At 39.7% G+C, this 27,825-nt stretch overlaps 2 protein-coding genes and 1 long non-coding RNA gene across 5 annotated transcripts; 2 read left to right on the top strand and 1 right to left on the bottom strand.

Moving 5' to 3' along the window:
* Window positions 1–210: 210 nt before the first annotated feature.
* On the bottom strand, window positions 211–10,045 carry LOC116190465. 2 transcript variants are annotated; one of them, XR_004152674.1, is made up of 4 exons: window positions 8,322–10,045; window positions 4,107–4,429; window positions 2,992–3,167; window positions 211–834 (listed from the first exon to the last, which is right to left on the bottom strand). It is a non-coding gene; the product is annotated as an uncharacterized LOC116190465 (long non-coding RNA). The 2 variants fall into 2 exon arrangements; XR_004152673.1 differs by lacking the exons at window positions 211–834; window positions 2,992–3,167 and having other exon boundaries at window positions 4,008–4,429; window positions 8,322–10,044.
* A 10,434-nt stretch (window positions 10,046–20,479) lies between these two features.
* LOC116190464 (NAC domain-containing protein 71-like) lies at window positions 20,480–22,282 on the top strand. The gene is made up of 4 exons (XM_031520146.1): window positions 20,480–20,819; window positions 20,949–21,232; window positions 21,354–21,500; window positions 21,821–22,282. The coding sequence occupies exons 1-4, from the start codon at window positions 20,630–20,632 to the stop codon at window positions 22,037–22,039; spliced, it is 840 nt and encodes a 279-aa protein (XP_031376006.1). The 5' UTR covers window positions 20,480–20,629; the 3' UTR covers window positions 22,040–22,282.
* A 3,068-nt stretch (window positions 22,283–25,350) lies between these two features.
* On the top strand, window positions 25,351–27,520 carry LOC116190461 (protein NTM1-like 9). Of its 2 annotated transcripts, none has more exons than XM_031520141.1 (4): window positions 25,351–25,659; window positions 25,790–26,073; window positions 26,192–26,338; window positions 27,148–27,520. In XM_031520141.1, exons 1-4 carry the CDS (start codon window positions 25,470–25,472, stop codon window positions 27,151–27,153), a joined length of 627 nt encoding a protein of 208 aa, XP_031376001.1. In that variant the 5' UTR covers window positions 25,351–25,469; the 3' UTR covers window positions 27,154–27,520. The 2 variants fall into 2 exon arrangements, with proteins under 2 accessions (XP_031376001.1, XP_031376000.1); XM_031520140.1 differs by lacking the exon at window positions 27,148–27,520 and adding an exon at window positions 26,679–27,112.
* Window positions 27,521–27,825: the final 305 nt, after the last annotated feature.

Here is a 27,825-nt window from a genome sequence, read left to right as displayed (position 1 = left end):
AAGCGAAACATGCATGGATTCGAATATCGATGACTTATTTGGGTTCATTCGGTTATAAGGGTATTTTTAGTTATTTCACCAAATTATCCTTGATCCTTGTGAAACCATCTCGGTTATCGAATCACGAATCGTTTTCACAATTAATGCATTCGGCAATAACCTTGAGCATTAATTCCACGAACGGGTTAATCGGGACGCTCACACGATTAATTCATTCAATTTAAACAACTTTGCATGAACTGGACATTAATTTGTAATCGGGACCTCGGCCCATCAACCATCACTTCTTGACCTCTGCTCTCGGATTGCAGCATGACCATCGACCATCATGCTCATCGTCTCCACTTGCCCCCACCTGGACACCATACAAGTACTAAGCTTCATCATCTACTACTCCTTCTCACCATCAACCTTTCTCACATTCTCTCAATCTCTCTCGGCCATCAAAGATCCTGACCAATAAGGGATCACCCCATCAATTGGATGCCATCCTTTTCTTCCTTTGAGGGCTCGACTGGATAGAACAACAAGGAGGAGAGTCGCCTTCGGTCAGAAAAGAAGGAAAGAAGAAAAGAACAACACGAAGCCAGCCCGCAAGCCTCTCCTTGAGCTCCTTGTCGCCAAACATTTGAGCTAAGCCTTCTCCCTTTGTTCATTTCCAGTTCTTTCCACTGTTCCCTCTTTTCTGTGGTGATATCTATCTCTTTTCCTGATCTTCTCCCTTTGCTGATGCCATTGCTTCGCTGCTGCTGCACCTACTCCGTGGTTAAGGTGACGTCGCCCATCTTGCTCGAGGTTCGGTTCGTGGATGGTTCGAGCCTTGCACGACTCTTCCTGTCATAGCTCAAGGAAGGTATAAATTTCAGACTTAGAGGCATGCTTAAGACTCATTTTATCACATGACCTGTTAATTTTGTCATTGATGTTGCATTTTGATCCAAATAGCATGAACCAATTTAATCGTTAAACTCGGACTCTTAAAATCGGGGTGTGTGATTCAAATCGACTTTACCATGGACTTGACTTTTAAAGTATCGGCCTTAAAATTGGTTGTATGAAATGGGAACGAATCTACACCAATTGAATTTCATGTTCACTCGGCCTAAAGCCATAAAACCGACTAAAAACATTAAATCGGCTTAATTGATCATTCGAGCTTAAAAATCAGCAAATCAAATGTTGACGTGATTTTGTATCCCCATAATTCGTGTGTTTGGATGCATTCCTTGTTATTTTAATTAAAACCTCACACGAACCGGTTTAATTATGTAAAGTCGGTTAAAAATTGGACTTATTTCCAAAGCAATCAGGAATTAAAGTTTTTAACGAATGGTCCATCAATGGCCGGCTTCAAGGCTTGGACGTGCAAGCCAAAGCATTCGGCAAATTCTAATTCACTCAATAATTCCACGCACGGGGTAATTGGGAAGTTTCACTTGGCTAAATAAATCACTCAACCTTTTAATGAATTACACAAACCGATCAATAATTTGTAATCGCATCGACGATTCAAGAACTGCTGACCATACATGTGCGCACCCGAATTTTAATCTCGTCGGGGCACGCATTCGCGCGCCTATGCAACGCGGCTTGGGAGTATCCACCTTCCTGGGGACGCGCGACGGACGCACGTGAGAAGGAGTCGCCACTACCTGTTTACGACCCCTAGGTCGAGGGCCGGTGAGTTGCCCGGGTCTAGGGGTATGAGATACACCTAGTATGCTAAGGCAATGGTCTGTACGGAACCTGAAATTCCGAATTCGGGGGTTCTATTATGTGTGGGCCTATATCCTACACGCCCTTTCAGTACTCTAGCCTTCTAGGCTTGCCATTTTATTTATTTATCGCATGATTTAGGGTTGCACTTGATTTGCCCGTTTTGACACCGTAAATTCGAGGAAACACTCCAACCGTCCACTCTCTGATCGGGATTCTTACATAAATAAATGTACAACATAAAACCTTCACATTGCTCTCTCAAATAAAAATACAAATTACAATGACTAAATCCCGATCGGTTCGCATTTGGTCATTATTCCACTCGTGCTCACCGTGTGGTTTGAAAAGACTGAAATTGAAATTAATATGCACGCTCAGTGATTGGGGAATTAGACCCCGTGATCGACGGTTAGGGGCGTTGGACCCCGTGTGAATCGTATCCTAAAGGATCATGCTCGACCCGCAACAAAAACAGAGAAAAACAAACAAAAGCATATGAAAACAGACAAAAATAGATAAAAACATATGAATACAGACAAGTTGTGTTTTAAATACCGTATTTACGTGATTTATCAGGTCATGCACCGGGGTTACTTGGCAAGCGAATTCCTACCCTAAACAGATAAGCAAGGTGATGGAGAGGGCATGTAGTATTCGATGTTATTTTAGTGGACCCGACAAACACAATGTCTGTAATCAAGTCTCGAATGTGTGGGTTATTTTTAAATTATTTTGTACAGCGACGATGTGACTTTTAAAGATTATGACAAAAATGTTTTCGTCTAAAAACCCAAAATCTATCCCATTTTGCCTATTTACCCGTGTTTGATTATGCCGAATGCACAGTTAGTCAAATTTTGCATTTTATGACAGAAGAACTTGTTCTTAAATTATCGACGCGGTTACCGATAATTTATCAATTTATGCACTTTGCTTAAACCCGAGTGATTTATTTAGCCCAATTACACGCCCCTTTCCCCGTACGTGGAATTATTGAGTTTAATTAAAAAATGCTGAATGCTTTAGATTGCGAGTTTCGAGACATCGAGCCAGTCATTGGTGGATCGTCCGACAAAAGCTCTAATTCCTGACTGTCCTGAATTTAAATTCAATTTTTAAACTGAGTTTATATGATTAATCCAAATTCATGCGAGATTTTAATTAAATTATCAAGGAAACATCCAGACACACAAATCACGGGCACACAATCATCGAATTCACTCATCGAACATCGAAAGACCTATCGCATGTTACTAAGATGGAGATTTATACCTGATCCCAAGAGATTCTCAGGATGAGCTAGCTCGAAAGATCCTTGACTACCACGGACCGGGGCGGCCTTCAAGTCGAGACTCAACCTAAGCCTAGGTAAGTCTCCTCGTCGTCTTGGAGTCAATCCATACTTATTCCTTCTCATGACTCCTCATTCCTCGTCTTCTCCTCCCAAGCTTGGGATAACATGCAAAAGCGAGAAAGAAAAACGAGAGGGGGCCGGAAGAATAGCGAATACAAAGCCAGTAAAACTCGAAGGAAGAGTTTTAAGGAGTCTAAGGCATTATGACTTTAGAGCTTATGCATAAAATACAGCCGAGACATACGGGAAAAGAACATCTACGGCCACTAGGCCTCAACACATAAAAGAAGACAAATGAGGGCACGCAATTTCATGAACTTTGTTAAACCCTTCATCTCCACGTGGGTTTTATAACAGACCAAAGAATCCACGATTGCATCTAGACCGCTACCAAACTTATGTATCTTCTATCAAACCACACGTAGTTCAAAAGTTCCAAGAGAAAGGGAATTCCGATCAGATCTAAAATCCGCATTAAACTAGACGAAAAATGGATTTTAAACCCCTCTGTTCAGCCATGAATGACACCCCTAGTATTCCCAAACTATACCTCCATCTTTATATCAAGAAAATAGCACACAAGCACTACTCTGAGCCCTCTTTCTTAGTTAAATGCAGCCTTAATGAATCAGTTATAGCACCAGGGGAAAACAAATTATGATCCCAAAATAAGCTTCCCATCCATTCACATCAAGCAAATATCGTTCTTCCATTATCATGCCCAACTTAGCCTCATGTCGAAAATAGTAGTAATGCATCAATCATTATTTCCATTCAATCCAAAATGATCACGATAACTCAGCTCATATCATAGACTCAACCTCAAGCTAACGAAATCATGTCAAACAAGATTGAAACAACAAAGGAGCCGTAGCATAACCCGGCCACATTGTTAGAGACAACATCAAGTTCAGTAAACCGAGCCAAGACACCATGAATCGATCAAGAAATCATCATATAACTCAGCGTCTTCATCAAGGACAGTTCCTAGCTATCGAGATAAAGCTAAGTCATCATATATAGAACCACAAACCTGCACATGACTAAGCCTATAGCATAAACGTGACTTTAAGTTGTCGAAATCATGTCAAACGAGCTAGCACTCTTTCATCGATTGAGTTTCTCAGAGAAGGGCTGAGCATCAGTGGTATCGACTCGGGGAAGGCAGCAGCAAATGCGAGCAGCTCAGTAGCAGTGGTACAACGGGCAATTGAAGCCCCCGAACAGAAGCAACACAGAAGAATGGTCAACAGCAGCTCACAGCACCAGAAATGCAGCAATAGGATAGCAAGGAGGAGGAACGGGGAGGAGCTGGGCACGCAACCATGGGTTTCTTCTTTCACTGTCAGTATCGAGCTGCCAAGGGAAAAAAATGATCAGATTGATGGAGTGATTGATGAGGAACACAGAGAACCAACGGCTAAGAGAGAGTAGCAGTTGCAGGGAGAGGCAGAAGGTGAGGATTCAGGGTTTATTTTAGAGAGCTGAGGGAAATCCGTGAGAGCCAAGAGAGTGTCCGAGATGAAAGGACAAGAGAGGAAAGAGTTGGAGGCTACTAGGGTTTTTCTTCCCTTTTTTTTTCTCTGAAGCCTTAGGGTTTTTCTTTTTTTCGTTCCCAGCTAAGGGAGAGCAGCTGAGAGTGAGCTGGAGGTTTTCCTCTTTTGGACCAACCGAAAAAAAGAAAAGAAAAGAGAAGAAGAACCAAAAAAAGAAATGAGGGTAGTGGGGAAAAAGGGCAGGAGGGGTAGAGCTATGACTAGTGGTCCATGGGATGACCTGAACATCCGAAATTTTCCTGAATTGCTCATGACACTTTCGGTTTATGTGATAGTTTTTCTTGATCCCTACATGAGCTGGGCACATCCTTGTAAAATTTGAAGATCGTTCGACCTCGGGAAGTTCCCAAAACAATTTTTCTTCGATAGCTGGCCCGAACCGGTAAATTTGGTCCTGATCTGTGAGGAGACCCTTAATTTTGTACTAATCTAGCCAAAAATGCATCTCGTTTTTCTTGATTTTCTGAATCTCCAGTGAATTGGGAATCCAATGCCGTTATCCATGCTCGAAAACGCGAAGAATTGATTTTTTTTTTATGGATTTTCTCCCTCAACTTGAAGAGTCTGTCCCGGTTTAACAGTTTCGGGCATGGTGCGCTCAAAAATTCATAACTCTCTCTCCGTATTGAATATTGGAATGAACGACCCGTTAAATTGCACCTAACTCGATTTCCTAGGTCAGGGATATGGAATTCACCCTTTTAGGTTCAGGATTGACCGTGATATGATGCGTCGAATCCCATGCTTGAGCTGCTGTATTCACTCCTTGGGCACCCCAACTCCCACGAATTTTATCTTTTTGCTCGAAAGGGCTCTCGATGTGATTTTTGCATTGAAATGTCCCCAACTCACCAAACCTTGATCTAAAAATATCGAACTTAGTTCTAGGATCCACGAAGATAGTCGTTCTCACCTAAGAAAATGATACAGAGACGTGATTTCCCCTTTGTCCACTGTATTCGATTCGAATATTGATAATTCGTGCCTTACTCTTCGGGATCAATTGTTTGTGCTGCAAAATTCCATAACTTGCCATCGCCATTTTTTTGTTAGAGTTGTGGAACCCTAGTCGGAAGCCTTGTTGATGTCATATCCTTGAGCCGGTGAACCAAAACGGGGTACTGACAGCTTGCCCCTCTTTGGTTGCATGCTCGATTAGAGGATGTAGCCAAAGATTATGAGAAGCAACCCTTTTTGGTTCCGGCGACTGCTTCGACCTCTTTCCCGATGGCCGCTGGTTCCTCAGCTTTGGATGCGTGGGAAGAAATTAAGCATATGTACCTAAATCTATTGAACAGATGTCGGAATCAGTGAATAGGAGGAGGGAAATCGGACTCAAAGCAATAAGTCGCGAGTTTATGAAAAGTAAAGGCATGGATTTATGGGCCTGTATGGTGTAAGGAAAGTGAGGACACGAGTTTATGGGCCCATGCGGTGCGGGAAAAGTAAAGAGACGGGTTTATGGGACCGTGGGGTACAGGAACAGTAAATACAAGGGTTTATGGGCCTGTGCATTGCAGAAAAAGTGAAGACACGGGTTTATGGGCCCGTGTGGTACAGGAAGAGTGAAGACACGGGTTTATGGGCCCGTGGGGTGCAGGAAAAGTAAAGACACGGGTTTATGGGCCCGTGGGGTGTAGGAACCGTAAAGGCAAGGGTTTACGGGCCCGTGGGTGCCGGAAGAGTAAAGACACGGGTTTATGGGCCCGTGCGGTGCGGGAAGACTCAAGACACGGGTTTATGGGCCCGTGCGTTGCGGGAAAAGTGAAGACATGGGTTTAAGGGCCTGTGGAGTGTCGGAAAAGTAAAGACAAGGATTTATGGGCCCGAGTGGTGCAGGAAGAGTGAAGACACAGGTTTATGGGCCCGTGGAGTGCAGGAACAGTAAAGACACCGGTTTATGGGCCCTTGCGGTGCCGGAACAGTAAAGACACTGGTTTATGGGCTCGTGGGGTGCGGGGAGAGTAAAGACACGGGTTTATGGGCCCGTGGGGTGCAGAAAAAGTAAAGATACGGGTTTATGGGCCCGCGACGATGCAAGGTAGTGGTAGCGAAGTGCATGGAATACAAGAGCAAAGATCAGTGTTAAGGAATAGCGCTGGGCGCTGAAAGGACAGTTCGCTTGACACTAAGTCAAGATCACGCTGGGGTGATGCAGTGGTGATTATGGCTCGCGAATCGTCGTGTGACCCAAGTGCTTGTTTGATGACTGTGTCGTGCATAGCCCCGAGGTCCTTGATTTGTCGATGATCGGTCTCGCGCTGAGGCTGCTGCTTCGTTGAGGATGCCCCGGTCGTGCAATGAGGAACTCGAGCTCTAGGGGGGAGCGCCTACGTATCCCGAGGGGTCAGAGATCAGAGTCCATCGTAGTTCTTGTGTTTGATGTACCTATGATCCTGACATTGTTAGTAAATCATGAGGGTCACTAGTGACGGACGCACGTGAGAATGAGTCGCCACTACCTGTTTACAACCTGAAGGTCGAGGGCTGGCGAGTTGCCCGGGTCTAGGGGTATCGGATACTGCTAGTATGCTAAGGCAATGGTCTGTACAGAACTTGAAATTCCGAATTCGGGGGTTCTATTACGTGTAGGCCTATATCTCACACGCCCTTTCGGTACTCTAACTTGCTAGGCTTGCCATTTTATTTATTTACCGCATGATTTAGGGTTGCACTTGACTCGCTCGTTTTGACATCGTAAATTCGAGGAAAACACTCCGACCGTCTACTCTCTGATCGGGATTCTTACATAAATAAATGTACAACATAAAACCTTCACATTGCTCTCTCAAATAAAAATATAAATTACAATGACTAAATCCCGATCGGTTCGCATTTGGTCATTATTCCACTCGTGCTCACCGTGTGATTTCAAAAGACTGAAATTGAAATTAATATGCGAGCTCAATGATTGGGGAATTAGACCCCGTGATCGACGGTTAGGGGCGTTTGACCCCGTGTGAATCGTATACTAAAGGATTAGGCTCGACCAGCAACAAAAACAGACAAAAACAGACAAAAACATATGAAAACAGACAAAAACAGATAAAAACATGAATACAGACAAGTTGTGTTTTAAATGCCGTGTTTAGGTGATTTATCAGGTTATGCACCGGGGTTACTTGGCGTGCGAATTCCTACTGTAAATAGATAAACAAGGTGATGGAGAGGGCATGTAGCATTCGACGTTATTTTAGTGGACCCGACAAACACGATATCTGTAATCAAGTCTCGAATGTGTGGGTTATTTTTAAATTATTCTGCACAGTTAGTCAAATTTTGCATTTTATGACAGAAGAACTTGTTCTTAAATTATCGACGCGGTTACCGATAATTTATCAATTTATGCATTTTGCTTAAAGCCGAGTGATTTATTTAGCCCAATTACACGTCCCTTTCCCCGTACGTGGAATTATTGAGTTTAATTAAAAAATGCCGAATGCTTTAGTTTGCGAGTTTCGAGCCATCGAGCCAGTCATTGGTGGACTGTCTGACAAAAGCTCTAATTCCTGACTGTCCTGAATTTAAATTCAATTTTTAAACTGAGTTTACATGATTAATCCAAATTCGTGTGAGATTTTAATTAAATTATCAAGGAAACATCCAAACACACAAATCACGGGCACACAATCATGTCAAGCTCATCGAACATCGAAATACCTATCGCATGTTACTAAGATGGAGATTTATACCTGATCCCAAGAGATTCTCAGGATGAGCTAGCTCGAAAGATCCTTGACTACCACGGACCGGGGCGGCCTTCAAGTCGGGACTCAACCTAAGCCTAGGTAAGTCTCCACGTCGTCTTGGAGTCAATCCATACTTATTCCTTCTCATGACTCCTCATTCCTTGTCTTCTCCTCCCAAGCTTGGGATAACATGCAAAAGCAAGAAAGAAAAACGAGAGGGGGTCGGAAGAGTAGCGAATACAAAGCCAGTAAAACTCGAAGGAAGAGTTTCAAGGAGTCTAAGGCATTATGACTTCAGAGCTTATGCATAAAATACAGCCGAGACATATGGGAAAGCAACATCTACGACCACTAGGCCTCAACACATAAAAGAAGACAAATGAGGGCATGCAATTTCATGATCTTTGTTAAACCCTTCATCTCCACATGGGTTTTATAACAGACCAAAGAATCCACGATTCCATCTAGACCGCTACCAAACTTATGTATCTTCTATCAAACCACACGTAGTTCAAAAGTTCCAAGAGAAAGGGAATTCCGATCAGATCTGAAACCCGCATTAAACTAGACGAAAAATGGATTTTAAGCCCCTCTGTTCAGCCATGAATGACACCCCTAGTATTCCCCGAACTATACCTCCATCTTTATATCAAGAAAATAGCACACAAGCACTACTCTGAGCCCTCTTTCTTAGTTAAATGCAGCCTTAATGAATCAGTTATAGCACCAGGGGAAAACAAATTATGATCCCAAAATAAGCTTCCCATCCATTCACATCAAGCAAATATCGTTCTTCCATTATCATGCCCAACTTAGCCTCATGTCGAAAATAGTAGTAATGCATCAATCATTATTTCCATTCAATCCAAAATGATTACGATAACTCAGCTCATATCATAGACTCAACCTCAAGCCCACGAAATCATGTCAAACAAGATTGAAACAACAAAGGAACCGTAGCATAACCCGGCCACATTGTTAGAGACAACATCAAGTTCAGTAAACCGAGCCAAGACACCATGAATCGATCAAGAAATCATCATATAACTCAGCGTCTTCATCAAGGACAGTTCCTAGCTATCGAGATAAAGCTAAGTCATCATATATAGAACCACAAACCTGCACATGACTAAGCCTATAGCATAAACGTGACTTTAAGTTGTCGAAATCATGTCAAACGAGCTAGCACTCTTTCATCGATTGAGTTTCTCAGAGAAGGGTTGAGCATCAGTGGTATCGACTCGGGGAAGGCAGCAGCAAACGCGAGTAGCTCAGTAGCAGCGGTACAACGGGCAGTTGAAGCCCCCGAACAGAAGCAACACAGAAGAATGGGCAACAGCAGCTCACAGCACGGGAAATGATGCAATAGGACAGCAAGGAGGAGGAACGGGGAGGAGCTGGGCACGCAACCATGGGTTCCTTCTTTCACTGTCAATATCGAGCTGCCAAGGGAAAAAAATGATCAGATTGATGGAGTGATTGATGAGGAACACAGAGAACTAACGGCTGAGAGGGAGTAGCAATTGCAGGGAGAGGCAGAAGGTGAGGATGCAGGGTTTATTTTCGAGAGCTGAGGGAAATCCGTGAGAGCTGAGAGAGTGTCCGATATGAAAGGAGAAGAGAGGAAAGAGCTGGAGGCGGCTAGGGTTTTTCTTCCCTTTTTTTTCTTCGGAGCCTTAGGGTTTTTCTTTTTTTTCGTTCCCAGCTAAGGGAGAGTCAGCTGAGAGTGAGCTAGAGTTTTTCCTCTTTTGGACCAATCGAAAAAAAGAAAAGAAAAGAAAAGAGAAGAAGAACCAGAAGAGGAAATGGGGGCAGCAGGGAAAAAGGGCAGGAGGGGCAGAGCATTGACCAGTGGTCCATGGGATGACCTGAACATCCGGAATTTTCCTGAATTTCTCATGAACCTTTCGGTCTATGTGATATTTTTCCTTGATCCCTACATGAGCTGGGCACATCCTTGTAAAATTTGAAGATTGTTCGACCTCGGAAAGTTCCTGAAAAAAATTTTCTTCGATAGCTGGCCCGAACCGGTAAATTTGGTCCTGATCTGTGAGGAGACCCTTAATTCTGTACTAATCTAGCCAAAAATGCATCCCGTTTTTCTTGATTTTCTGAATCTCCAGTGAATTGGGAATCCAATGCCGTTGGCCATGCTCGAAAACGTGAAGAATTGAATTTTTTATGGATTTTCTCCCTCGACTGGTAGAGTCTGTCCCGGTTTAACAGTTTCGGGCATGGTGCGCTCAAAATTTATAACTCTTTCTCCGTATTAAATCTTGGAATGAACGACCCGTCAAATTGCACCTAACTCGATTTCCTAGGTCAATTATATGGAATTCACCCTTTTAGGTTCAGGATTTACCGTGATATGATGCGTCGAATCCCATGCTCGAGCTGCTGTATTCACTGTTTGAGCACCCCAGCTCCCACGAATTTTATCTTTTTGCTCGAAAGGGCTCTCGACGTGATTTTTGCATTGAAATGTCCCCAACTCACCAACCTTGATCTAAAAATATCGAACTTAGTTCTAGGATCCACGAAGATAGTCGTTCTCACCGAAAAAAAAGATACAGAGACGTGATTTCCCCTTTGTCCATTGCCTTTGGTTCGAATATTGATAATTCGTGCCTTACTCTTCGGGATTAATTGTGTGTGCTGCAAAATTCCATAACTTGCCCTCGCCATTTTTTTGTTAGAGTTGTGGAACCTAGTCGGAAGCCTTGTTGATGTCATATCCTAGAGCCGATTGACCTAAATGGGGTGCTGACAATACCCCTTTTAAAACTCACAATTTCAAACGCACCGAAACACGTGACACACGTAGCATGGATATCTAGGGAGTACTCATGTATCTTGGCTCGAGTTTGGGCCCGATTTGAGGTGGCTCAAGTCGGGGTGCACGAGTCCTTTTTATATCACTTTCGGGCAGAGCGACGGGTTTCTCGATTCTTTCGGGGTCCTCACCACCCCCGGTGGATTCGAGGGATTGGTCGACACCGACTACTGACTTTCGATAGTCCATGTCATGTGGTCTCGATTTTTCAAGCACACATATTTTTCGATTCCAGGGCATGACCATCAGTTCTTGATCAACCGACACCCTAAACATTAGGATGGCCGAAACATACTGAGTAAGGAAAGGGGTGGGCGCTTGTCAAGGTACGATTGTCATTCGTTCGCCCTTCTTTTCCTGTCTGTATGTTTCTATCACCCTAATGTAGACTCAGGCGCTTGGGAATTGAGTTAGAGGCATGAGCGGAGACGGCCTGTGAATGGTTGTCCGGTCCCTCATGGGTCATGTGCAGAAATCTTGGCATTCTCGTGGTGTTTCGTGCCTCAATTTCACTAAGTTTGTGCTTTGAGTGGGTCAAAATATGAAAAACGGATTAATCTCAAATTTGATTTAATCAAACACGGGAAAATAGTCAAGTAAAGGTTTAGGTTTCAGGTTTTGAGCTAAAACACACTCTTGTCATAATCTGTAAAAGCCACATTGTCACGATACAGAGTAATTTAAAAGCAACCCACACATTTGAGGTTTGACTACAAACATCATGTATGTTGGGTCCCTTAAAGTACTACCAAATGCTACATACCCTTCCAGGGTGGTCCATGACCAATTCACATCGATTACATCATCCTGTTTGTCTGTTGAGAGTTGGAATTTGCTTGCCAAGTAACCCTAGGTTCATAACCAGGTAAATCACGTAAATCCGACAATAATACACAACTTATCTGTTTTTATATGTCTTTGTCTCTCTGTTTTCTTGCGAGGCGAGCCCGACATTTTAGGATACGTTTCACATGGGGTCCAACGCCCCTAACCATTGATCACGGGGTCCAACGCTTCCACACACCCACATGCGCATAATCCGAGTGCGGAATGGGGTCTAGCATCGAGTCATCCTTTTTGACCCAAGTGATATCCAAGTGGGGGATGACTTGGGTTGAGAGATGTAAAACGAGGTTAGACAATCACCCGAGAGCTCGACCAATCCCACGGATATCTCGAGGACCATTTGGTCCTCTTGGAATCCGCTGGTTCTGTCGGACCTGACCCTCGACTCTCATGAGCCCGCGTCACTTTAATTTCGATTTCGATTTTTCCTAAACACACGGTGAGTCTAAGAGGAATAATGGTCGAATGCGAACTGAGCGGGATCCAATCATTGTAATTTATATTTTTATTTATTTGAGATAACAGTGCAAGGATTTATTTTGTACATTTATTCATGTAAGACTCATGGTCGGTGAGTGAATGGTTCGGGGGTTGAATCAATCAAGCCGATTTACTTACCTAGGGATGAGTAAATCCTATGCTTCACAGTTTCGGTTCTCGCGAGATGTCGATCATCACGGTCTGATTAACCGTTATGCGAGGATAGTGAACCAATTCCTCGATGTACGGGCTTACTCCTCTCTCAAGCTCTTAGTTCGAATTGACTGTTTTCTTCGACTTTATGGTGTCAAAACTGGTAAGACGAGTGTAGCCTAATTATGCGGTAAATAAATAAAAGTGGCAAGCCCTGGGCAAACAGAGTACCGATAGGGCGTGCAGGATATAGGCCCGCACGTAATAGAACCCCCGAATCCTAAATTTCTATTTATGAAGACCAATGCCTTAGCAAACTAGGTGTATCCCATACCCTTGGACTCAGGCAATTCTCCAGTCCTCGACCATCGGGTCGTAAACAGGTAGTAGTGACTCCTTCTCACGCGTGTCCATTATGCGTCCCCACGGGAAAGTGGACACTCCCAAGCTGTGCGATTGATTGCACCCATGCGGGCCCGACGAGAAGAATTTCGGGTTCAGGATATGATGAGAGTCGGGAGAAGGTAAGGTGGCTATGATTAGTGATGGTGGTCGTACGAAGGGAAAGATGGAAGAGCTACTGTCTAATACTTTTCCTTTTGCAAAAGAGAGAGAGGAAGATGAAACTGCTGTGTTTGTGATGTTGATGAAGGAATGAAGAGCATGTTGCCTCCTTTGTTGTCTCGGGAAGCCCGAGAGGAATATGGTGCAGCTTTGAAGCCAGGGAAGAGCTTAGGGAGAAGTTGATGGTTGTCTCTATGTGTTAGTTGTGCTGAGAAGGATAAGGAGAAGCAAGGTGATGGTTGGGCTGTATTGATGGCATGAGGGATAGTGAGGGTGGACTGAGGTGTGGCCAGTTTCATTTTTTTTTTTTCTGTCTGTTCTGCTCTTCCGAGAGATGGAGAGAGACCGTGAGAGAGCAAGTTGAGTTCGAGAAAGTCAGAGAATGAGGCTGAAAAGCTACTACAGAAGATCAGGGATGGTGAAGATGATCGAGCCACAGAGAGCAGAGGTGAGGGAATGATCTTAGATGATCGGGCTGCCAGTTTGCTCTGTGAGGAGAACTGAAAGAAAAAAACCCCGCCCAGTTTGTCTATGTTAGAGCCGAAATAAAGAGAGAGAGAGCTTTAAGGGAAGTCACGAGGGAGAGCAACAGAGGGATGGTGATGGGAGTTGATGGTATTTTGATGGAATCGCAGGGGTCACAGAAGATAGAAATGATGGTGATGGTGGTGATGGAGGGTGGTCTGGGCTTGAGCAGCCAAAAGCGGAGCCGGAAGAAGAAAGCTCGAAAATCCCATCTGTCCCCGTCTCTCTGCCCGAACCAGAGAAGAGAGAGAGAGATCGGTCGGATGATGTTCAAACTTGCAGGTCGGTGCCGAAGTTTTCTGTGGGAGGTTTGCAGAGCAAATTGCTTGATGTATCAGGAAGAAAAAGAAAGAAGAAAAGAAAGAAAAGAAGAAGACATTGAAGAAGATGAAAGATGGCCGACAGTGGGGATACAGGGGTCAGCCACCCTCCACCTTCTTTCCCTTATATATATATATATATATATATATATATATGTATGTATGTATGTATGTATGTATGTATGTACTTGTACGCGCGATCTCAAAATCCGTTGACATTTTCATAATAAAAACTTCGAAATTGAGAAATTCAAGAAATAATGGGCTTCATGAGAATTTCAATTTATATCGACGGAGATCAAATCTCAGTAAAAATCAATATCGAACCTCTGACGCATGTCGATCGTAATTGCTCGATTATTCTTGAATTTCTCGACTTTTTAAACGGATATCCGAAAAATAATTTTCGATTATTGACGCACGTAAGGCCTGAAATTCTCGTCTTTTCAACCGGACACCTGAAAAATAATTTGGGATCACCATTGCATTCAGAAAGATTCATGAATCAATAATATGCAGAAAAATATTTTTTTGGCCTCCAGTTTGGTCCCATATTTTAAAAATCGAACTTGACGCACATAAAGACCAAAAAGTCCAATAGAGTATTTTTCTGAAAATGTAAAATTAGGTTTAAATAAGTTCCCCGAGTTCAAAAGCAGTGAATGTATCAAGGGATAGTTAGAAGCGACTTCTCTATAAATGGGAGATGTGATCGGGTCCTCCTTGATGGTTCCCGAGCGTCGGTAAACCAAAACAGGGTGCTAACAAGTAGGATACTCCAAATTTGGGATCAAAGAGTTTAGAAAATGTGAAAATTCGAAAAAAAAAAACACTGGGGAGTGAAAAAATGCTTACCACTCGAAACGTAAAATTTAAGAAAAACACATTGCATTATCCTAATGTAATTTTTATATGTAGCATTTTTTATACAAAATTTCTGATGTTTTTAAAAATTGGGGAGAAGCGTATTTTTCTAGAAAAGGGCCGACTCGACCAGAATGACCAGATTATTTGGCTCGATGGATTTATCAAATTAGTTATTATCTTGTTCGGATAGAGTTTTAAAAGAGACTAGAGAAAAAGAGGAACTAAAAAACTGTGAAAATTAAAAAAAAGAAATATTTGAAATTTATTTTTAGAGAAAACAAAAGAATTGGCAAGAGGGAAAAAGAGCCCCACTCACCCTTTGGTCTCATTATGGGATTTTAAGGTGCGATTACAAATGGATGCCTGTTGCCATCACTTTTAATGACACATAATCATCCTTTCAGCTATAATAGCAGATCCCTGGCAGGTTTTTTTTTTTTTAATTTTATTTTAAAAAAGGTTTTTTTTGAATATTTTATACCACTTGATATGATTTACTTGGGGTCTTCTACCTATGCCCTAAAGGCATAGGATAAGCAATTATTGATTGCCATATATATATATATATTAGAATCTATAATTAATGATGAAACAACTATATGTTGAAGGACAAATATATCCCTTTAATTAAACTTGGAAACACTTATTCTCTCCAGCCAAATGTAATTCGTAGTCACCGTATTAGTTGCGAAAAGTCAAAATTCAATTATTGAAAAAATAATCCTAGAATCCTAATCGTATAATCTAAACACTTCAACTGTAAAACCCCGAAACCCTAAATCCTAAATGCCTAAACTCTAGAATACTAAACTCTGAAAGAAAAAGATACCCTAAAAGCCCTAAAATCTTAAATCTAAAAATCCCTAGGATTCGAAATTTCAGATTATAGGTTTTTTTTTCTATAAAAGGGCTTCCATTATAATTATATCATGTAATTAGATTTATTGTAATTATATCTAGTTAATAGGTTTGTTTCCAAGAATAAATATGAAGGGTAGGATCAAAATACAGGTGTATGATCATGAATAACAGATAGAAGTACGCATTGCAACTCATAGTTACTTATCTTATGCCCTAAAGGAATCCCAAGGGGTTCGACCTAGTGGTTAATGTGTACCGAAATTTGTATCGAGACCCGAGTTCGAATCCCCTTGGGGCCGCCGGAGCGCCTTTGGCATAATTACTTGCTCTGTACGTCACCGGGGGTTCACGGAGCCCCGGGAATTAGTCGGGCGAAGCCTGAACACCCCGGGTTAGCAAAAAAAAAGAAAAAAAAATCTTATGCCCTAAAGGCATAGGTTAGAAAAATCCATTTACTTTTGAGGTTAGTAAAAATTACTTACCTATCTCGTAAAACTACATACCTATATAGTAATTTACTTGTCAGCATCTAGTAATTTACTTATCTATGTGGTAATTACCTTACGAGGTATGTAATTTACTTGTCACTATCTAGTAAATTACTTGTTTATATGGTATTTTACTCACGAGGTATGTAAATTGCTTGCATATCCTGTATATTACTATGACCTTGTATAAGTTTCAAGTAAGTTACAAATTGTTTGAGTAAATTACTTAATCATTGTGTAATTTACTAATATTTTGAGTAAACTCCTTACAAATCTAGTAAATTACATACATTTCGAGCAATTTGCTTCAAGTGCTTTTACTACTTCGGTATTAAGTAAATTAATTACACATCGAATAATTTACTTACCCTTTTAGTAAATTTACTCGAAGTTTTAGTAATTTACATTTTTTTTTTCAGTTTGATAGATGGATGTGTGGAAAGAAGGATAAAAAAAAGGGAATAGAAGCCCTTGTCATTTATGAAGAAATGGGAGCAGCTCGCATAGTGAACGTGAAGAATTTTTGTGGGCGCAAGAACTCGTCACTAGTGGAGGAGGAAGAAAACGCACGATGGCAACGGATTTACATAAATGAGTATTTTATCATGTCAAATCCTAATAGGTGATTAATGGGTTTTATCCATAGGTTCATGGAAAGTGTTTATGGATTTGAGGTTAAAACCCTATAGAGTTTGGGAAGGGTCTAGGATTTTATCATGAAACCCGTCCTTAGCCCGTTAAGCGTAAATTTACTAAATTATCCTCTATATTACTCATATTTACAAAATAACCACTGTTATTTTCTTTTGTTTCTCTTTATTTTAGTTCTAATTTCTAGTATTTGTAATACTTATTTAGTGTTATGAACTTGAAAGTGTTGTTGTTTATTATTTTTGAATATATTATGAACTGATAAGTATTGTGGTTTGTTTTCTTTCGTACAATTATTTGCCTGGAATTTATATTTTGTATTTGAATACTATTTGTTATATTAGACCAATTTCTCTGAATCAGAATTTTTTTTTCACAAACTTATTAATTGGCGAAATGGGGCCCTAGTGGATTTCCGTTAAATTAGTGTGAAGGGTTTGAGAATTTTTCTTTAAAATTTTAACGGACTTAGAAATGGTTTAGAATTGACTTTTCTTAATAGGTATGAATATAGGATGAATATAAGAGTCTTATTATTATTATTTTTTTCTCCAGCGACTTTTGTTTAGAAGAGAAGGTTGCATTGTTATCAGAACCAAACCGGAGCGGCCGTTTCGACCGGTCGGGCCGAGACCCAGCATCATGACCAGTCCGATTCCACACGATATGCACAATTGAGGATATGCACAATTGAACCGTTGAACCCACAGAACTGGCCTATTTGAATCTAAAAATCCATTACACTGGTCGGTCCATGGGTTCAATGGTTGAACAAATATGTAACAAAAATGATTGATGATGGAAGGTTTTGAACCTTCAACCTCTCCCTCTACGTGCACACCCACTAACCAACTAGGCAACAATTGCTTGATGCTTTATTTCTTCCTCAATTACTTTTGTTCCCTAGATATTATGCATTGTTAATGAATTTAGATAGATATTATGCATTTAATTATCATTAATACTACTTTAAATAATAAAATATTATGATTAATTAAATCTACGGTCCGACCCATCGAACCTCCGATTGAATCCATAAACCCATGAATCCATACCCTATCCGGTTCGATGTTCGGTCCGGTTCTGATAACACTGAAAGGTTGTCCTTATTTTTCATTAAAATATTTCAATTGTATAGATTTTTCTCAATCAATCAAAAGATCCAGATTTCACATGTACCGTACATTCAATTTTTAATTGATTCCACTGTAGATCCTCGTGGGGGTAGCAATGTGTGTCGTGTCGTGTTTAAACTGGTTGTGTCTAAATGAATTCGTGTTAGAAAACTCTAAACCCGAACATGAACACGTTTAATAAAATGTTAAGATTTTCAAATACGAACACGACACGTTTAATTACAGATTGATACAGACACGACACATCTAACCCGTTTAACTAAGCGTGTTTAAATGTATATGTATACTTATGTACAAGATATGACATTATTACTTTTAAACAGATATTATACGTATATGATATGACACTATTAACTTTAATTACACATTACTACATAATTGACATGATAAAAACACCATAAACGGGTAATTTATATAAACAAATTTAGGTGATTACTTTCATCTATAAATTGATACAATATGTGAAATAAATTCATTAACACGATAACACGTAATATAAACTGATCTAATCGTATCTAAATGGGTTATAAGAGTTGAACTTGTTTAAACACGATTATTTATCTTGTCTAAATGGATTTGACATGTTTAGACACGAAACATATTTAGCCTTAATCCAATCCGCTTAACTCCGTGTCGTATTCATGTCGTATTATCTTGCCATGCAAATACTGTGGCTCTAGATCTTCCGAAGGAGAAACCATTTCTTGTTTAATATAATATAATATGACACTTCTCAGCAGGAACGGCTAATGGGTCCACGGAAAGTGGTAAAGCGTAAGCCTTGGGAAGCAAGGACTGGGCTTCGTGGAGAAGCTCTACTCCAATTTTTTTTAATGATTCCCAATTTTTGGTTAAATATTCCAGCAAAAATAAAGTATAGAAGTAATTTTGACTGCCTTTTTTTTTTCATTAGAATGAGGCTAGTTAGTCTAGAACTCAAAAAAGTGAAATAAAAGAACATAGAGAATTCCACCAAAGCTCGGAACGTCTTGATAATAAGTTGAAGCGATGCTATTGCACTAAATTAATAAATTTCCTTTCTAAATTATTTGACTGCACTTATCATTCTAATATGGGTTTTGTTTTGCACCGAAAGAAAAGGGTTTTCTTAACCCATAAATAATGGTTTTTGCTAGTACAACAACTTCATTTTTCCAAATGAAGTGTTAATTTTTTTTTTCGGATTACAAGGAAGGCCCATGGGTCTGATACAAAAATAAATTTTTACTTTGACGAGAGGTTGTGATGGATCAAGAGGTTTTAAGTGCATAAAGAAAAAAAAGAGGTTCTAAGTGCTATTCTCCACGGTAGTACTTTCTTACTCATTTGCCCTTGCTAGGATGATGTTATACTAATTCATTTTCTACCCGTGCTGTTTTATTAGTTATTTATTATTTATATTTCATTGTACTAGGCCTTAGGCCTCCCATATAACAAAAATATAATAAAAAATGAAGGATGTACGGAATCATTTACAATTATCCATTTCGAGTAAAAGATGTTATACTAATTTGAGTACAAGTTGGATACATCGCAGACAGGTCTATCCGGTAGGAGTCCCATAAATTCGATTACATAAACTCGATCCATAAAACTTACAGAATTTACAGATATGCAACTCTAGGTGTCAAATTAGAGATAAATGATAATTCTTTTGTATATTTCACAATAATATAAATTATTTAAACACTTAAAATTCCAAATCGACAAAAGTTCAAGTCCATGAAATTCGACTCGACGTCAGTTGAGCTTTCACGTAACCGAAATCAATGAGAATAAGACATTAAGGAAATTAGGAGAAGACTCGTAAAGGACCAAGCTGAACTGAAAAAGAAAGAATTAGGGAATTATGTAACTATATCTTGAGTTTTATTATAAAATTTTATTTGCGCTAATAGGCTTTACTTTATATCTGGCCATGAATTTTTTATTTTATTTTTTCTCTCACTATGATTGACCCCCAGAATTTTCCGAATCTAAAAAATTGATTCGAAAGGCAACCGAGTTTACTTCCACTAGAGTTTGAATCGAGTCTATTCGTTCTCATCCCATGAATCCTTAATTTCGTAAGATTTTAAGAATTAACCTTTTTTTTTGTGTATTTTGATATTCGAAAACATAATGTGCCCAGACTAATCTAGTGGAGTTAGGTTGGCCTACTAAGGGATAAATTCCTCTCGCAGTATGAATTTTTTTCATTCACAAGACTCGAATCTAATACCTTATTTAAGACGAACAAGTTGCGAACCAACTAAAGAACTGACTTTAGAGTATGATAATGATGACTGTGAGTATTAGGTAATAAATAATGAATCACCCAGCTATCTGATAATGTTAATCTTTTAGGACAAATGTTGCACTGATGATATAAAAATGTTAGGTTGGATGCAAGTGCCTTGCTATTGAGTTTATGTTCAATGCAGACACTTCTCGCAAACGGGATGCCCTTCTCAAGAAAGGGAAACATTCCAAATTGACTAGTTTGACCAAACTCTGATCACTATAAAATTGCTACAAATGTGACTTGAATGATTGTCCCATGCATACCCACACCATATCTCTGCCTCTCCCAAACCAAGCTTGAAGAATGGAAGTTCCGCATATCCCAGGATTAGATTTTGACCCATCTAGCATCCAGCTGCTGAATCATTACTTGAAGCAGAGGAATTTGGACTACTTCCACTCCGGGGATCCCAGTTATTCGACGAATTGTCATCTGATCCCGGATATCGAGCTCTACAACTGGGATCCCGAGGAACTTCCTGGCCAGTACTATAGTAGGTCCACTCTCTTATGTGCATTTTACATTTGAAACATATACATCTATTATATTCGAAAAGATATTAAAAGATAGGCTTGCAGGTGTGTCGAATTTTGAATTGACCTTTCCATTCCGGTATGTGCAGGGATAGCAAATGCGAGGTCTAATGGAAGGCAGTGGTTTTTCTTCTGTCTTCGAAAAGAGAAGTACCGTAACAGCAATCGGTCCGAGAGGACTGTTCAAAATGTTGGTTATTGGAAGATCACTAGTTCAGACAAGAAAGTGAAGAGCGAAGACACTGGCGAAGAGATAGGCAAGAAGAAGACATTGACTTTCTACCGAGGGCGTATTCCTAGTGGGATCAAGACCAACTGGGGAATGCATGAATACTACCTAAATCCATCGTATCTCGGCTACAACATTGAAGAGGTACGTACTTCTATTTATCCATGTATAATGAATTCACATCAAATCACCATAACACTAGGTATTTGCATTAATCTAAACAAATGAATAATACACTCATCGATGTCCCTTACACATTCTGCAGATGCCGTTTGTTGTCTGTCATGTATTTAAGAGAAGTGGCAGAAGGGGTGACGATAATGTCGAATCAGCAAGTCATGCAAATGATGATTCCGGCGGCCCTGCCTCATCTGAAAGCCGTGCGCCTACTCACGAAGCTGCTTCAAATGAGGTGATATATGTATAGCTTAGTTCTCTTCATTTGGCGGGCTGCAGTACTTAAACCGCATGCTTTGGTAATTCTACAAAGTTGTTTTTCAGAACTTCAGCCGAGAAATAGAACTAAAGCAATCCATTGAACTAAAGCTCACACTTGATTGCTAGGTTCTATGTAACTTTTCTTGTCACTCCTTTAAATAAACTGCTCATGTAGTTCGAAAACATACAGATCATAGAAGGATCACAAATCCGATATCCTTGAATGATTACGGAGGGTTATATGATCTATATTTTATTGCAAACTAAATCAATTAATTCTCTCAATATGTGTAGGAGCAAGGAATGTGGCAATCACTCTCTGATATTCAGCAACTTTCTCACGACATCCCGGACTACAGTACCGGGTTCACTGGAGGGGCCGGTTATCACTCTTACACCAACAGTGATGGGCTCTTTAATGGCTATCGCTCTAACAATTACTATGCATCTCCTGATGAAACTTACGACCACCAACAGTACCAAGGTGACTGGAACTCCCACAACCACTACTAGAAAATCATCATACTGTTTCGGTCTTTTTATTCAAGTCGGATTGTCAGTTTGTCTGATCATGGACGTGGTCCATGGATGTAGTGTCTAATATTATTGTAAGGCGTGTGTTCTCGGTGTCAGTTACGAAAGAAATTGCATTTGGGGTGCTGTTTCTGTATACTTTTAATTTACTCGGTGAGTTGGGATTTTCTCTCATTATGTCTGTCCTAAATTATTAAGTCAATGCGAGACTCTTACATATTATCTAGTACTGTCTTATTATTTTTTTTTTCAAGATTAACTTGTTGACTGCTGAGGTTGTGGAATCATTTGGGAATTGATCTCCTTCTCTCTTTATGAAAAAACCAATAATGCTGTAAATTGACATGCACCATTATATGTATGCAATCAAGAAAAATCAAAACTGATTTCAAGGGATGATCCAAGTTTAATGACTTGAACCTACAGCCTTGATTCATTTTCTATCACATGCCATCAATTATTCATTTTTCCCTGTCACGTTGACCGATAAATTTGTTCATGTGATCAATTGCTTGAAATATTACGAGATTACCTAATCGAAGAGATGAGGAGTGTAGCAACACTATGCAATTAGTCCAATCACTCTACAAGGTTAATGACTTTTGGCCTGTAAAAAAGTATCAGTCCGATTACTTACAAGGGTATCAAGACTTTGTCATGCTTCTTATTGGCTCGAGAGTTTCCATATCGTATCAATTATAAGATATGGTGTACAATGTTGCAAGCCCTCCAAATTGGTGTAGACCAAGCAGAGTGTTAATTAATCGAAAAATAGTATGTGTATGTTTAATCGAAAAACTAATTATTGTATAATAAGCCTTTTAATGCGTTATAGACACAAGAAAACCAAGTATAAATCAAAGAGACACCCGACAAGAAACACTAGTATTTCATCATACATTTGATCAACTATACAAAGAGCTAGATATATAATTAAAGAGAACTATACAACTAGTCCTGTAAGTTGCGGTTACTTTTTTTGTTTATGTCATTTTTAAAATTCTTTTCTCGTTTACATCTTATCGAATATTTTTATTAGAGAAAATATTCATTTTGGTCCTCAACCTTGAGAGAATGAGTCAGGCTGAGCGTTTGGGCCGTCGGAAGTTTTAGCAAGGGCAGTGACGGTCCGCAATGGGAGCACTAGTCCTCGAACTTCCGAGCAAAGAAACGGTAAAATGTACGAAAAAACAAAGGCAATCGTGGCTTGACAATTGATAGCCACCAACCACGTTTGTGAGGTTGTCCGCGACACACTAAGCAAGGACGTGGTGACCCTTGATGCAAGTATTGTCGCAAAGTGCAATGGCGATTGCAAAGAGAGATGTTGACATAAGGTGACCTTCCTTATAGTGGTGGTGTTCGATGTCGAGCCCTACTGTCGCCTCTCTCCCTCTCAAGTTACCATTCTCCTTTTAACAGTTAGTACTGCCCGGATTGAGGTTACTATGCCTCGAGTTTCAAGTAGGTTCACAAGTATCACGTTGTTATGTTAATTGTATTGATTTATTTTTATAATTTATAAAAAAATAATTTTATTTCAAGATACGTTGTGTCGGTATTCTTTCCAAAAATTGAGAGATAGAACTATGAGGAACAAGAAGTTCAATAACATGGCAAAATTAAACCCCAAAAAAAAGGATTAGTATAAAATAAATAGTAATAAAAGGTTGAGAACTAAAATTAAAATTTTTCATGATAATTATTTTGATTAAAGAATCTAAATAGAAAAGTTGTCAACGGTATTGGATGAAATCGAACCAAGAAAAAGGAAAAGGAATAAAACAAAAAAGTATTCAAAAGCATTGAATATAAGTGATATAAAAAAACAGGAAAAGGACTAAAATAAAAAAGTAATCAAACATGGAGGACTAATCGTGCAGTTTTCCCCATACTTAATTGATAATCATCTGACATCCCGATTACAAATAACGTAAAAAGCCATGTAACCAAGTATAAAAAAAAACCAAGCCATGTAGCCCAGGAAAAGAAAAACCCTTAAAAAGCCCTTTAATAACAAATGAAATGGGAAGAATAAAATTAAAGAACCTCATGCAACTGATGCCTTGCCATTCATGCTGAATCTTTTACTAATTAATCAAAGCCGGAGACACTTCATGAGCAAGGGAAAGAACTTCACAAGGAAGGAAGAAGGAGACGCACTTCTCATACAAGGGCTGGGGATAAAGATTCCAAGAAATCAAAAGTTTTGACCTCTGAAATTTTCCCACTAAACACATCAAGCCTTCTCCAATAAAACTACAACCCTCTTTTTTCAGTCATAAGAGAAGTCTATAGGACTAATAAAATAAACAAGAATAAAAGGGCACATAAGTCATGCTGGTAATGATCGAACCTTGGTCCTCTTGATTCCGAGTTGGCGTTTTGTGCCATTATAGTAAGACTCTTTTCTCAAACTTGAGTCAATTTAGCTTCTATCTTTGTTTCAATATTTCATTAGGTTGTCGAAATTTTGTGTAGTTTTTTGCTAATAAAACTTTAACGGGAAGGCATCACATGTCTTCTTTGCATCTCCGGAAAGAGAATTCTATCGTAACAGTAGTTGTTTTGAAGGACCAGTGCGAAAATGAAAATCACCAACGGCATTCCTGTTTTTATTTATTTAGGAAGTAAAAGAGAAGCTGGTGGGTGATGCAATTTGGATAGGCAGTAGAAGGTATCGACTTTCTATGGACAGTAGTCTTCCAAATGGGACGAAGGACTATTTGGGTGTGACATCAATATATATTGAATCTTGTCACGGCTATAATGTTGGATAAGTAATTAAAATCATCTTGCAATGGTAGGCTTGGCCCTTGCTGTTATTGTTTATTAATCATTCCCTTTTTTCGATTAATAACCCACAGAAAAATTGCTTCTTTCTAGGAAGTTCACTATCCCTTCTAGGTGGAATGCTGAGAAAAGGACTGAAATGGACTAATATCACCTCAAATCCTATCCAAATATATTTCATATTAATACTTTCAAGAAAACTAAACATCACGGTGATGTATGTGAAAGGTGATTAATATCCTTTTTTTTTTTTAACTTTCAAACAGAAAAGGTGCGGAAATTCAATCATTTAACCTTTTACGACAAACGTTTGCAGCTGATGACGTCAAAATTCTACATTGGATGCCATTGCCTTGCGGTTGAGTTTATGAGTTCAATGATACTCTCACAAACGGGAAGAACTTCTCAAACAAGGTAAACTTTCCAAATTGACCAGTTTGACCACACACCCATCACTATAAAATTGCTACGAATATGACTTGAATGATTGTCCCATACCCACCGTAGCTCAGCCTCTCACAAACCAATCTTGAACCTTTGTAATCCTCACCACTTTGTTTGTGGAAATTTCCTTTGTTTTTCAACGCAAAATTATACTTGCAGAGTTTAAGGAAACATGGACGTTCCACATATCCCTGGATTAGATTTTGATCCATCTAGCATCCAACTTCTGGCTCATTACTTGAAGCAGAGGATTTTGGACCACTTCCATTCCGGAGATCCCAATTATTCGACGAATCATCACCTGATCCCGGACATCGAGCTCTATAATTGGGATCCCGAGGAACTGCCTCGCCAGTACGATAGTAGGTCCACTCTCCTATGTGCATTTTACATTTGAAATATACATGCATCTATTATATTTGAAAAGATATTAAAAGAGGCTTGCAGGTGTGTCGAGTATTAAATTGACCCTTTTTCATCCCTGTATTGTAGGGTTAGCGGAGGCGAGGTCTAATGGAAGGCAGTGGTTCTTCTTCTGTCTCCGAAAAGAAAAGTACCGTAACAACAATCGGTCTAAGAGGATCGTTCCAAATGCTGGTTATTGGAAGATCACTAGTTCAGACAAGAAAGTGAAGAGCAAAGATACTGGCGAAGAGATAGGTAAGAAGAAGGCATTGACTTTCTACCAAGGGCGTAGTTCCAGTGGGATCACGACCAATTGGGGAATGCATGAATACTACCTGAATCCATCGTATCTCGGCTACAACATTGAAGATGTACGTACTTCTATTTATCCATATATAATGAATTGATATCATATCACCATAACACTGTATTTTCGTTAATTTAAACAAATGAATGCATGTTCATCGATGTCCCTTACACATTCTGCAGATGCCCTTTGTTGTCTGTCATGTGTTTAAAAGAAATGGCAGAAGGGGTGGTGATGATGTCGAATCAGCAAGTTATGCAAACGATGATTCTGGCCACCCTGCCACATCTGAAAGCCGTGCACCTACCCAAGAAGCTGCTCCAAACGAGGTAATATATGGGTAGCTTAGTTCTCTTCATTTGGCGATGTGCAATGCTTCTAATTTCGTATATCAATTGCATCAGTCTTACAAAATAGACCCGATCACAATCGAATACTGCTAAACTTCTATCCCTGCTAACATACATCTCAGTTCTCCAGTAAATCGAGCTTGTTTTACCTCCACGCTAATAATCAGATGATAGAAAGTAAAGAGTTAAGTTGTAATGCTGCGTTTGGTTTCAAAGTAGAATTTTAAAATCAGATTTTGATTTTGAAAAAGAGTGGTATAAATGGTTATATATGGGGCCCACCCTTTGACTTTGTATGAATTATTTTGTTTTATTATAGGTAGAATTAAGTTAAAGTGTGATTTTAAAATCACACTTTGAAATCAAACAAGCCTGAGTGGATCTAACGTCTCCACTCACTTGCTGGGATTATTGGTGATCTACATTACATGGGGTTGGAAAATGAAGATATTGTATTCATCGGGGAGAAAAAAAGACATTGTTACTTAATGTAAGTTAGGGAACTTTTTCTTCAAGTACTTAAACCGCACAGTTGTAATTCTACAAATGTTGTTTTCGCTCCTTCAGCCGAGAAATAGAATGAAAGCAATGCACACCACTAAAAGTCGCCCTTGACTTGGAGGTGTTAGGTAACTTTTCGTGTCACTCCTCTAAGTAAATTACTGATGTAGTTCGGAAACATAGAGTTCGTAGAAGGATCACAAATATGATATCCTTAATAGGCCTCATGAGGGTATGATCTATATCTTATTGCAATCTAAATCAATTCATTCTCTCAATATGTGAAGGAGTAAGGAATGTGGCAATCACTCTCTGATATTAAGCAACTTTCTCACGACTTGCCGGACTACAGTGTTCGGTTCAGTGGAGGGGCCGAATATCACTCTTACACCTACAATGAAAGGGTCTTTGATGGCTATGGGGCTCTAATGATTGCTATGTATCTCTGATGAAACCTATTACCGCCAGCAATACCAAGGTTGCTCGATCTCTCCCTACCACTACTAGAAAATTGTCATTAGTGCTCAGTCTTTTTATTCGAGTCGGGTTGTCAGTTCATCTGATCATGGACGAAGTTCCATGGATTACTGTCTGACTCTAATATTATTGTAAGATTGGTTCTTTTGTTGCTATTTGGTAAAAGGCATTGGCTTATGAGTATGCTGTTTCTCTCCCTATAATTTACTTAAGCTTTGTCTTATTATGCTGTCCTTATCGTAAATAATGAAGTCCATGACAATTAATATTATTGTTTAGGTAATAAGGGAGACATATAAATCTAGTATAATAAAAGAAAATAAAGTTAAATAAAGAAATACTTTAGCCCTACTGGTGAGAATCGAATCCAAGGCCTCTTAGTTTCGAGCAGCGCCTTGTGCCACTACAGTAAGACTCATTTCTCGATAATTAATATTCTTTATTTTTGTAAGATTGGTTTTTTTGGGTTACCTTACTGAGGTTAAGAA

The sequence above is a fragment of the Punica granatum genome, unplaced genomic scaffold, assembly GCF_007655135.1.
Source record: "Punica granatum isolate Tunisia-2019 unplaced genomic scaffold, ASM765513v2 Contig00449, whole genome shotgun sequence".
NCBI lineage: Eukaryota > Viridiplantae > Streptophyta > Magnoliopsida > Myrtales > Lythraceae > Punica > Punica granatum.
Note: the sequence above shows the minus strand (reverse complement) of the source record. Positions and strands in the feature narration are given on the sequence as shown.

What these genes read in the sequence shown, in the direction of transcription:
- LOC116190461 (XM_031520140.1), top strand. Translation starts at nt 25,470, where the DNA reads ATGGACGTTCCACATATCCCTGGATTAGATTTTGATCCATCTAGCATC. An exon ending in ACTGCCTCGCCAGTACGATA is followed by an intron (nt 25,660 to 25,789) that starts GTAGGTCCACTC and finishes CCTGTATTGTAG; the next exon opens with GGTTAGCGGAGGCGAGGTCT. An exon ending in TCGGCTACAACATTGAAGAT is followed by an intron (nt 26,074 to 26,191) that starts GTACGTACTTCT and finishes CACATTCTGCAG; the next exon opens with ATGCCCTTTGTTGTCTGTCA.
- LOC116190464 (XM_031520146.1), top strand. Translation starts at nt 20,630, where the DNA reads ATGGAAGTTCCGCATATCCCAGGATTAGATTTTGACCCATCTAGCATC. An exon ending in ACTTCCTGGCCAGTACTATA is followed by an intron (nt 20,820 to 20,948) that starts GTAGGTCCACTC and finishes CGGTATGTGCAG; the next exon opens with GGATAGCAAATGCGAGGTCT. An exon ending in ACGAAGCTGCTTCAAATGAG is followed by an intron (nt 21,501 to 21,820) that starts GTGATATATGTA and finishes CAATATGTGTAG; the next exon opens with GAGCAAGGAATGTGGCAATC.